Source organism: Megalobrama amblycephala, linkage group LG20, assembly GCF_018812025.1.
Source record: "Megalobrama amblycephala isolate DHTTF-2021 linkage group LG20, ASM1881202v1, whole genome shotgun sequence".
NCBI lineage: Eukaryota > Metazoa > Chordata > Actinopteri > Cypriniformes > Xenocyprididae > Megalobrama > Megalobrama amblycephala.
Window position 1 is genome coordinate 7,191,363 of NC_063063.1, and position 12,595 is coordinate 7,203,957.

At 39.6% G+C, this 12,595-nt stretch overlaps 1 protein-coding gene across 1 annotated transcript in view; it reads left to right on the forward strand.

Annotated features, from left to right (window-relative positions):
• Positions 1–12,395, forward strand: part of arid5b (AT-rich interaction domain 5B) — a 155,906-nt gene extending 143,511 nt beyond the window's left edge. Inside the window, exons 9-10 of the mRNA XM_048171029.1 lie at positions 2,483–2,678; positions 8,816–12,395. Of these exons, the coding sequence (XP_048026986.1) occupies positions 2,483–2,678; positions 8,816–10,867 (2,248 nt within the window). The 3' untranslated portion in view covers positions 10,868–12,395. The remainder of the gene's footprint in view (positions 1–2,482; positions 2,679–8,815) is intronic.
• The last annotated feature ends 200 nt before the right edge of the window (positions 12,396–12,595 follow it).

Genomic DNA, 12,595 nt, shown 5'->3' on the forward strand with positions numbered 1-12,595 from the left:
ATTAGCTGTGAACAAGATAAGTCATTGTGTGCATTATTATACCTCCATTATGTAAACATGAAGTGAAACATTACAGTGGGAATCAGGTATTTGGCAGCTGCCTGCTATTTTGATTTGACTGCACGGACCGAGCCGTTTTCCACTTTTAGCAGCTGTAACATGTTTAAACTCTTTTGGTAATGGGATCTGAAGATGAATGTTCCCTCTGGGCTCCTGCTTAGCTTTGCCGCTGGCCGGCCGCCAAACCTCAGCCGGCATAGTTTTCCCGCACAGCCCCTGTCTGAGCATGCTCAGTGCGACCCGCCTCTGAGAGCCCCGAACATCCCGGCGTTGAGTAAACACGCGGCTACAAACTAGCGGAGATGAATCCCTCTTGAAATACCATCGGATCTTATTAAACAAGAATGGAGAGAATGAAAAAGAGAATTGAAGGAAAAATGTAGACAAAAAAAATAAATAAATAAAAAATCCACCAAAAACTATAATAATTTAATTTTAATAGAGCGGTATCTCGCATTTAGCGTGTTTGTGTTCTTTTTTTTGCATTTGTGTATCGTGATGTGAATGTGAAATGTATTTGGATTGCAGCTGGTGTATTAGAGTAGATATTCCGCATGCCTTCAACAGTTCCCAGCCAGACTCATTAATCACATCAGACATATTATAAAAACTTCAAGCTACAAGAGTAGAAAGGCATGTTGCTGTGTACCTCCATCCACAATAACATTCTCAAGTAAATCATAATTTCATATCTGCTGTCATCTTGGCTTTAATTTCATTAGTCTTCTGTCTTAGTTTTCTGGATGGTGCTGATCTGACATGATGTGGTGCATTGCAAAAAAAGGTACATTTTCATTAGGATCAAGCCCATTATCCACAATTTGTCCCCTATTTGCCTCATTGTGGTTAGGCATTTGCTTGTGTAATCATTCATTCAAGTGTTCATAGCTGGGTGTTCCTTCAACTACGGCACATGTCCCATTTGCTTATTTTTCTACTAACACTAACAAATTTGAACTTTAAACTGTCTTGGAAACTTTTACCATGACTGTATTGTTTATTTTGGCCTTTTTATGTAAATGTCATTGTTTTACCCTTGACCCAAGACCCAATCTTAAAGTGGCAATGAAACGAAAGTAGCGACTGATCTTTTCTTCTATATTGTGCTGTTCATCCGAGTGTTACAGACTATTGGAAAAGAAAAATGAAACATACATTGTTCACAATAAGATCAATAACATGCATTTAAAAAATAGGATAAAATCTTCGTTTCATGACGACTTTAAAATATTGCACTAAAACTATTTATTTCATCTTTTTAAATATGATAATCAAAACAAAGAGTGAAGTAAACAAACTTTTTCAATAATTATTGTGTGAAAATGATTTGTATACAAAGTTGAGACATCATTTCCACCACAACCCCAATTTTTGTCTGTTTTTTTAAAATAATTTACTTGGTTTACAACAGTGTCACAGTGTCAGTGAATAGCATTTTTGACATGAAAAATCTAAGTAAAAATTATGTGCTTTTTATCTCACAATTCTGACCTTTTCTCACAATTGCAAGTTTATATCTCACAATTTTGGGAAAAAAGTCCCAGATATAAACTCACAATTGCGAGTTATAAAGTCAGAATTGCGTGATATAAAAAAAAAGGCATATCATGCGATTCTGACTTTATATCACGCAATTCTGACTTTATAGCTCGCAATTGCAAGCTTAAATCTCGTAATTCTGAATCATTCATCCATCAATTTTCCAAACCGCGGTGGTCCAATGTTTCGGCCACAAAAAAAAAATTAAAAACGTAATTGCGACTCTTTATCTCACAATTCTGACTCTTTTTCTCAGAATTGCGAGATTAAACTCGCAATTGCGAGTTATAAAGTCAAAATTGCATGATACAAAGTCAGAATTGCGTGTTAAAAAGTCAGAATTGTGAGATATAACGTTTTTTTTCTCGCAATTGTGAGTTTTTATCGCGCATTTCCATTTTAATTTTCTGCCTTGTACAATGTACAATGTACAATCAATTATCTGGAGAGGCCTTTCAAATTTACACAACATACCAGACAAGCTTCCATAGATTTGAGATGTTGTGGAAATTACATTTGTTCATGTTGGTTAAAAATAAGTACATTTTACAAATAAAATAAACTAATGAGTTTTAAGAGAGTGTAATTCCTATAAGTCCATAGGGCCAAAATTGAAGAAACAGCCATCTGTTGTGATCAAAAACATTTCGGTAATTCGGTTCACAGGAAGGAGACACTTTTTTTTGTTGTTGTTTCATGTCATGCATGAGTCAATTCCACAGTTTGTCTAGGATAACAGAAAAAGCCTACAAGACAAAAATCTATCGGTTATTATTTTTATCAGTTGAGGAAGAAGACAGAATTGTGTAAAGTAATAGAAGTGCAAACAGATGATGAATCGGTCTGATTCCACTAACCTGTATCACTTAATCCTTTTCCTCAGACTCATCCTACCCTATGAGAGATTTACAAAAGGAGAGGAGGACAAACCCCTTCCGCCCGTCAAACCCCGCAAACAGGAGGGCAGTGCCCAGGAGGGCATTGTCAAAACAAAGATGATGGCCATCAAGCGCCCTAAGGATGAACCAAAACCGGTGCCTCGGAGCGAAAAGGACGTTTCGGCTAAAGTCCCAGAGCTGGTCAGTCTTTGAGTGTTTAACCTGTTTAAAAGCAACACACACACACCAGTAGCGGAATTGTTTGGTCATAGCATCTCCAGTGGCACTAGAGAGTTTTTTGATTGACTTGCACCAAAATTGTCCCTAGGCATATTGACGCTCTTCCTGCCCAGCGTGCCAAATTTCAACCGTAGGTTTCTTAGGGCTGTCACAGAGTCCAGTGCAGAAACTCCGAATAATAATACAAATACAGTTCGTGCCTGGTCCCTAAAATTTTTCTGGAACCATGACAGACCACTTCAGGCTGGGTGCCTTTCCTCTCCTCAACAAAAAAGCTGTCACAAACGTGTGAGAATAGTACTGTCAGGAGCAGCTGGTTTTAACATAATTATTTGGGCTGATTTGGAAGCTCTGACCGCTGTACGACAGCATGGAAATCAAATGCTATTTGTCTGCCTAACTGACTCCAGGCGATTTATATGCTGTGCCCAATTCTGTTATTTTCAGTGAATCTCTGGACTGCAGAGCATAAGGTTTCCCTTACAGTTCCTTTTTCCATAAGCTGCCTCTGAGTTTTATTCACAAATCAAATTGAAGGAGATGATTTGTGGGGGAAATCATGACAGTGCTCCCTTTTTTTTTTTTTAACGACAAGACCTTTGTGCACAGAGCAGCTGTGGTGGAAATGTTTTCCTATCACATCTTAGAAACCAATATGCACTGCATGCCATGGTTTTGTTCTTATAGAAACCGTGGGCTTATTTTCATCCTTAAAAGCCAATAAATCCATGGTGATTTGCAAATGTCTCTCCAGTTAAGCGTAAATATGAAAAAGGAGAGCGCGGCTGTGGAAGAGAATGAAAATTGAGTTATTATTTTCACATGAATAAGCAAATGATTACAGAGAAGATGAAAGGGCTGTTTGAAAATTTCTCTCGAATTGTCAAATTTAGACACATTTCAAAGACGTTAGGCAGTCCGTATTCATTCCTACCGCACAAGAAATGAGTAATAGGTTATAGTGTGGAAACAAAAAGGGCTGTTGTAGGTTCTTTTCCAGCTGCATGCCTAGCTCATCTGTCTGGTATGTTGTGTAATTTGAAAGGCCTCTCCAGATAATTGATTGTACATTGTACAAGGCATAAAATGAAAATGGAATTCTCTGTTTGAGGCAGAGCCGATATGACAAGACTGGAGCGCAGAAAGGAGGAAAAAACACTTAAAGTAGAGTTATAGATCTTGGGGAGGAAATTTGGAGAGAGAGATGCTGGGAGTTGTCTTGGGGGCCTGCATGTCAGTAGAGTATAATCAGGGCATGTACAAATATAGGCGTACTGCTCTGGTAAGAATCAGAGCATTGTAAGCGCTGTTAAATCAGTCCTTCCTCAGGCACCAAATACAATCAAGGCTATTGAATGACACACGCTGAGCCAACGGGCGGTCACGCCACATTACAGCTGGGTAATTTTGCCTGCTAGTCACTGGCTGCTCGTGGCCCCAAAGACATTCCTAACTTGTACAAGTGTCTAAAGGGTGATAGACAGAGCGACCCCTCAGGTCAGAGGTTTAAGAGGCTTTAAGAGGTGTCTTCTCAAATAGTGACTCGGAAAGCAACACATTCTCATTTGAGCTTCACTCAGGATATGTGATTTGTGAGCTAGTGTTGTCACCACATTTCAGTTATCAACACCAAAATCTCATGACGACTCCATATCAATTTCAATACCCCAGCAAAAAGTAATGTCCTATAGAGCAGGGGTTCCCAACACTGCACATTTTGAATCTCTCCTTAGTCTGACATATCCATTACAGGTCTTGGGCTGTGTCTGAAATCGCCCCCTACATCCTTAAATAGGGCAGTATTTGAGGGGACAGCCGTTTGTAGGGTTGTCCCAAACTATAGTGGACGATATCGAGTGCGCTCATTCAATCCCAAAATGCACCGCAATGGCGAGTGTATAACTGATGTACGCTCAACGACTAGAGAATACCCATAATGCACTTTGAGAGTCGCGTGTCAAATGAATTCCCGCGTATCGCCAGAAGATGGCACCCGCAACTGAATCATTCATCCATCCTATTTTCCAAACCGCGCTAGTCCAATGTGGGTACAGCGTAATATAATACAGGTATTAATTCATTTTTAAGTGATTATTAAATTGTTTCATTAATGTTTATACATAGTGATGACAGAATTCAAGATCAATATTTTCTTTTACTACTGGAGCAGCCAGTTTGTTAAGTTTCAAATGATTATTAAACAGCAAGCACAAACTATGCAAAAGACCTGAATCAGGTGCGTTCGATTGAGACATGCAAAATGTGCATTTTTGGGGGCCTCCAGGAACGTGGCTGGGAACCCCTGTTCTATACGTCTTTTCAAAAGATGTTATATAAGTCTAAGGTGTCCCCTGAATGTGTCTGAAGTTTCAGCTCAAAATACCCCATAGATTTTTTTTTTATTCATTTTTTTAACTGCCTATTTTGGGGCATCATTAAATATGCGCCGATTCAGGCTGCGCGGCCCCTTTAAATACTCGTGCTCCCGCCCCCAGAGCTCGCGCTTGCCTTAAACAGCATAAACAAAGTTCACACAGCTAATATAACCCTCAAAATGGATCTTTACAAAGTGTTCGTCATGCAACATGTCTAATCGCGCAAGTATGGTATTTATTTGGATGTTTACATTTGATTCTGAATGAGTTTGATGGTGCTCCGTTGTTAAAGCTAACATTACACACTGTTGGAGAGATTTATAAAGAATAAAGTTTTGTTTATGAATTATACAGACTGCAACTGTTTTAAAAAATGAAAATAATGACAGTCTTGTCTCCGTGAATACAGTAAGGTAACTTTAACCACATTTAACAGTACATTAGCAACATGTTAACGAAACATTTAGAAAGACAATTTACAAATATCACTAAAAATATCATGATATCATGGATCATGTCAATTATTATTGCTCCATCTGCCATTTTTCGCTATTGTCCTTGCTTGCTTACCTAGTCTGATGATTCAGCTGTGCACAGATCCAGACGTTAATACTGGCTGCCCTTGTGTAATGCCTTGAACATGAGCTGGCATATGCAAATATTGGGGGCGTACATATTAATGATCCCGACTGTTACGTAACAGACGGTGTTATGTTGAGATTCGCCTTTTAAACAAATGAGATTTATATAAGAAGGAGGAAACAACGGTGTTTGAGACTCACTGTATGTCATTTCCATGTACTTGAACTCCTTGTTATTTAACTATGCCAAGGTAAATTCAATTTTTAATTCTAGGGCACCTTTAAAAAATTAAAGAAATAAGACAGTGTTATTATACTTAACTAAAGCTAAAGCTATTAAAAAAGCAATCATATTTTGTTACTTTAAATAAAATAAATGTTTACTGAAATAAAATATTTTTAAAAAAAAATGGAACTGGATTAAAAATGAGTAAAATTAGTAATACAATAAAATAAACAATAACTAATGAAATGAAAATCAAACTTCATAACTAAAATTAAAATGTATACAGAAGATAAAAACGAAGATTATTATTAATGGTAATGATGATTATAATAATATGTAATAACTTTGCTTCAGTTTATTCTAGTAAATATAGGCTATTTAAAACAAAAATAGTTGGTAGTAAAATAATGATCAAAGAAACAAAATACAAGCAATACAACAGATATTTTTACAACAAGGTATCTGACAGCAGTATCAAGTATTCAAGTAAGCATTCTGAAGAAAAAAAGTAATAATGTAAAATAAAGCTTCTTACCTGTATATTATGGGCACTGTCTTCAATGCAAGATTATACAGACATGAATACTGTCTTAATACTGTTAGAGTTTGACATAAGAGACTCAGACAGGTCTATTAGGCGCCATTTACGCTGCAAGACCTAATGCACAGATCCGGTATTTGAACACAACTTTTTTTTTTTTCTTTTGGACTTGTTTACATTCACTTGAGACAAACTGTGTTTACAGTAATATCTCAGCAAACATTATGAACAAGTACAGCATTTGACTGTTCAAATGAGCAGCTGCTCTTCACAGACTGTTTTTTTTTTTTTTTATTATCAATTTGGTACAAAAGTACCATGGACATACACATTTAGGACCTACAGTATAAATTACCATAAAATAGTGCTCAAAAGCTGTCAGATAGTAGATCAGATATGCAATCATGCTATTTTCAAGTCTACAAAAACAAGCCGGGACAAGCTGTTTGTCTCTGCGCTGTGTAATGTGATGTATGAACATGCGATTATTTACGTGTAGTTACACATTCATCTGGGTTGAGTGAGGAAATGGAGTGAAAGGATGAGCCAGCCTTTTATTTGACACCAGCTGATGTCAAACATCTGTGCATCTCTTCCTCCATCACTGATAATGAATGGATGGGCGGTGCATGCCTCTCTTCTGCACCGCTGTCACCACTCTGAAGTTCCGGAAAGCATCTGCTCATTAGAGACATGTGAAGTTTGTCCAAAGTGCAAAACTTGCATCATGCTTCTGGATATGGCAGCAGGTGTCGGCTGTCTCTTTTATGCAATCATGCTGACTTTGTTTTCTGCTCTCATTTAAGCAGACTGCATTTAGAGGATTTTGGAATTGATTTGTTCAGCTCTGAAATGATGCAAAGCTTACACAGCCTCATCTTTTATGTCATTTGTGTCAAAAAGAGACAGAAGAGATATTTGCATGGGGAAAGCATTGAGGTATCAGCTTTAAACCTGCTGCAGCTCAGCTGCTGGTAACGCATAAGTGCAAGGTCATCTGTTGATGCAAACGTATGCGTGTCTTGCAAAAGACTTTGATGTTGGCCATTAGCATGTAGATGCTGAACTTACAGCATTCTTCAGCAAATTTGTTTATATGGTTTCTGTTGCACTTACAAAGCTATATGACTTAGTTTGTTTCTCTCAAACTCTTAAAGGGTTAAATGAAAATTCTGTCATTAATTACTCAACCTCATGTCTTTCCAAACCCGTAAGACTTTCGTTCATCTTAAGAACACAAATGAAGATCTTTTTGATGAAATCTGTGAGCTTCGCAACTACCACTTTGATGCTTCAAAAAGTTCATAAAGAGATCGTAAAACTAATCCATATGAATTGAGTGGTTTATTCCAAAATTTTTGATGAGACTTGATCGCTTTATATGATGAACAGATTGAATTTAGGCTTTTATTCACATATAAACATTGATCAGCAAACAAACGGAAGCTCAACCAAACCTGCTTGACATGTGAGAACAAACCTCTTGCGGAAGCTCAAACGTACTGTGTAACACACAAGAACAAACCTCATTGAGTTGATGAATGTTTATATGTGAATAAAAGCCTAAATTCAATCTCTTCATCATATAAAGGGATTGGGCTAAGCCACTCAATTCATATGGATTAGTTTCACTAACGTAGCCATCTATGGAGGGACAGAAAGTTCTCAGATTTCATCAAAATATCTTCATTTGTGTTCGGAAGATGAACAAAAGGTTTAGAACGACATGAGGATGAGTAATTAATGACAGAATGACAGAACATCCAGAACCAACATAAGTACCACCTAGTCAAAATGTTCCCAGCATTGGGCAGACTGACATCTCTTTGCAAGTTAAAGAAGTTAAAAATTCAAGATGCAAATTTTAAAGTTCAGTTCATACACATGGATAATAAATTTGATCTTACAACCTTTCCCATCTGTCTAAAAGCAGTTAGAACTCTTCTGTCTGACTGCTTATAACAGTTTCCATGTTTGAAACTGAATGCTGAACCCAGTCAAAAGCAGACTCTTAAAGCTTTCATGAAATCAAGGACCTTGAAACTTACTTTGAGGTATAACAGAATAATAACATGCCTTTTTGTCAATCATCTCAATTTTTCACCCATTTCTTTTTACCTCTTTGCATTCCAGACTGCAGAAGTGGGAATGTAGACTAGATATTATATCATATAAGCTATATTAAAAATGTATTATATATCAGAAATTAGAAATAAAATACAAATTCAAAATGTCTACATCTTTTAGTACATTTTCAGAGCTGTTTCACCTCCCCAGGTCATCTCATATGACTTAACTCACGTGTGGGTGTAACTGTCTTAGCAATGTATGCTTGTTTAATTGTGCCATTAAGTAATGTTTCTATGTGTCTGTAGGGGATGGAGAACACGGAACAGCTCCAGGAGAAGCAGGATAGCCAACAGTCCCTGGTTCTAACCTCAAAGGACCTAGAAGCAAAGAGTCCTCTTATTGAAGATGAAGGTGTGCAGCTAGTGATCAAGGATGAAGATCAACCTGTGCTCCATAACGCATATGAGCATGCAAATGGGAATGTCTTGCCCTCACTTCCACAAGATGGTGCGCCACTCAAATCAGAGGATTGTGACGCGTTTCCTGTTGCTGCCATGCCGCTGCACCACGGTCATCCTATCCCCAACTCTCACACACCCGACCAATGGCAGCATGGGATGCTGGAATACAATGTACCTCCAGGTGCCCTTGCAAACATTGAACAGTCTAGGCCAAAAGAGGGCCAAAACCAGGTGGGAATGGTGCTGCCGACCATAAAGCAGAAACCTGTCGCATCTTCTGAAATCCCACCCGAAAGGGCCGAGCCCACTAAAAAGGAAGAAGCATGCTTCAATTTTAATCCTCTCCTCTACCCTAGGGGTAATCCTGGCATCATGTCCCCATTAGCTAAGAAGAAGATGCTGTCCCAAGTCAGTGGAACAGGACTGCTTAATAATTACCCATATGGACCGCCACCTCCATTGGTCAGTAGGAGGTTGTCCAGCAGTAGTACAGAAAGCTCATCTGCTGGACAGCAGAGCTCCCATGCTCCTTCCACTGCAGAGACCAACATGGTGATCAAACGACCATCAGTTATTCAGCATGCTCAGAGCTTCAAGTCCAGGGGTAGTGAGGACAGGAGGTCCTCAACAGAGGGCTCTCAGAAAGAAGGGTGTAGTGAGGGAGAACCAATACCCCTGCCACAGCCTACTCCGATAAGAGAGCCGTACATTATGAGGACCGACCCCCATTCCAGCATGGAGAAATCCGCTGAGATGCCTCGTCCTGGCCAGGCTCCCAGCTTCCTGAGTGACTTTTACTCCTCACCACACCTACACAATCTCTGCCGACAAACGGAGCACCACCTGAGCAAAGAGCAGATAAGCAAGTATCTTAGCAGAGACGTTTACCCTCGAGACTGTGAGACCGCCCAGGGCTTTCCCCCAAGTCAGCATCCCGACAATGTGGGTTTGAATTACTGTGCCCGACTTAGTCAGAAAGAAAAGGGACCTCCTGCAGAAAGGGTAACAGAGGAGCAACCAACTGATTTGAGCCTCCCAAAATCCTCTCCCCACAAACTGCCTCATTCCACATCCTCTCTCACTGGCATCCCACATCCCACGATGCAACAGGACATTAAAAACTCTCCTCTCTTTCAAGCAGGCAACAGTCAGAGCTCAAGCATAGATTACCATCCCAGGGCTTGTCGTGTTACTCCCATGACCGTGTCCACGTCTAAAAAGGTAACTGACCCGAAATCACACAACGGCAGAGGAGAAGAGACCTTGAGCTACAAGATCGATGAGATGGCTCGGCCCATTCTGAGTGCAAAAAGCAGCCCACAGAATATTTGCACTGCACGGCCACTGAAAAGGAGCCTCGAGGATTTGGAAAACGGACCGTCGGAGAAGAAGATCCGGGCTGTGACGCCCTTGCACTGCTCGACGCAAAGGGACGGCCCGGGGAAACCAAGGACGCCGGAAGCTGAAAGTGAGTCCATGAAGCCAGCAGAACCTGCTCACGCAGTGCACATCAACGGTTACGTTTCAGAGGGCCACAAGATCCCCTTGCACTCCCATTTATTCCAAGGGCTGTATCCAGGGACATTTGTATCTCAGGTCCAGGACATGTGTGAAAGCTTGGGCTCCCACGTCACCCCAAGTTACTCCCATCCACTGCAGTACTTGAAGAACCAGGCTGTTCTGTCGCCACTCATGCCCCCCTTTGCCATTCATTCCTTAATGATGCAAAGACAGTTCCTGGCCGCCAATCCCACCCACATGTACAGGCACCAAGTGGGCACCTCATACGGGGACATTCTACACCCTGGCCTCTACCCCATGTCAGCCCTTCACCCTCAGCCAGCTTTCAGTCCCCCTCAACTCTCTTCAGTGCACCCCAGCACTAAACTTTCCTAGGTGATGCAGTCTGATATTCCCTGGCTGGATGTGCCCAGCCCAGACTTGATGCTCCTCAGAAAATCCCATCAAGCATGGTCACACTATGTATCCAACCAATAGCAGTGTTTTATAAACGCTTTAACACGGGAGCAGTTATTTCTGTTAATTACTTTCTTGCCACTCAAGTTTATGATTTGCACATTTCTTTGAACAGGGGCCAACTGGGCTGATTGTGGCTTGTTCTCAACGCACTGTTTGAAAGCGTTCGTTTCTTGTTCGAAAACATGTTGCCTTGGCACAGGTGCCCAAGTGGAGATGGGTATGATGTCCACAGAGGCATCCAAAGGAAAGTCGAGTGACAAATCAGTGCAATGCAACAGTGCTATTTCAGTCCATTCTGAGAGAGCTCTTTTGTCTGAAACACTATGATACAATAATGCAAGAGCTGCCTGGGTAACTGTTGGACCTTTTCACATTATTCTTGACTGTACGTTTTTTGTTGCTGTTGTTGTTGTTGTTGTTGTTATTTTTTTTAAAATGCAACAGTGTGGTAGTTTTATATGTTTATTTTTCAATCCTACGAGGGTTAAGCAATGAGATATCACATTTGATAAAGACACAGAAAAAAGACCCGAGTATTGCAGTTCGGTGTGTTACACGGTTACATGTAAATAAAACTAACTAAGCTTTCCTTGAAGGAATCTTAAACGTCAGTGATACAATGTGAGGTAGGCTTCACAAGCTTCTTTGACCACTGTCTGCTGGCCTCCCTTTCAGCTCCTCTCATACCCAGCCAAACTCGCTCCTGTTCAACAGAGCAATGTGGAATGTGTTTGTCAAATGTAGGACTGAGGTGCTTGTACATAACCTTCACAGACTGAACGCATTTTGTATCATGTTCACTCGCTACTGTAATTTCTGACTGCTCTGAACTACGGGGCTAGAGAGCGATTTTGGATGGTGAAAGGATAAAATGCAGGACTACTTAAGTGTCAGAAAGTGAGTTTTGTATTTGCTGGTGTACACTTGTGATCGCTTACTCAGAGGACTTTTTATCAGGAGATACAACTGAAATTTAAAACTACATTTGGGGAAAAACATATTTTAGGAGCACTTAGTTAAGCACACACAGGCTTTTCCATCATTTTCTGTTTAAGGATAGTTAACAGTTAAAATTTGTTTCAGATATTGTTATTGAATTTTAGGTCTCACGGCAGTCAAATTTGCGTCTGTATTAAATGAAGTGTAACACTTGCCAGAAAAGAGGTTTTAATTAAAAGAAGCATGATTTCTTTGCACAAAAGATTTTGGGAAAGTACAGAGACAATTTGAAAAGCAACACAGTACTCCTAGGGGTAATCAATTATATTGTTTTTTTTTTTTTGTTTGTTTGTTTTGTTTTTGTTTTTTTTGTTTTTTTGATGTATTAGTAGTAGAAACTAAACTTCAAGAAATGTATTTACTCCAAACAACGTTTGGAGTAACACTCAAGGTTGCTATGTAACATTTTGTAATGAGTAATAAACAGTTTTATAACTTAATAGAAGACAACGGTTCATCCACGCATGTTTTCGCATTATTTGCAAAGATATTGTTGTTGTTTTTTAACACAAATTCTAGCTAATAGGAGTGGGCAATCTAACGATTTTATATCGTGATCAAACTTGAAGACGTCCACTATCTACTTTTCAAGGGAATCGCAGAGATCGTGATCTTTTATGTCCTTATAATAATGTTAAAATACAG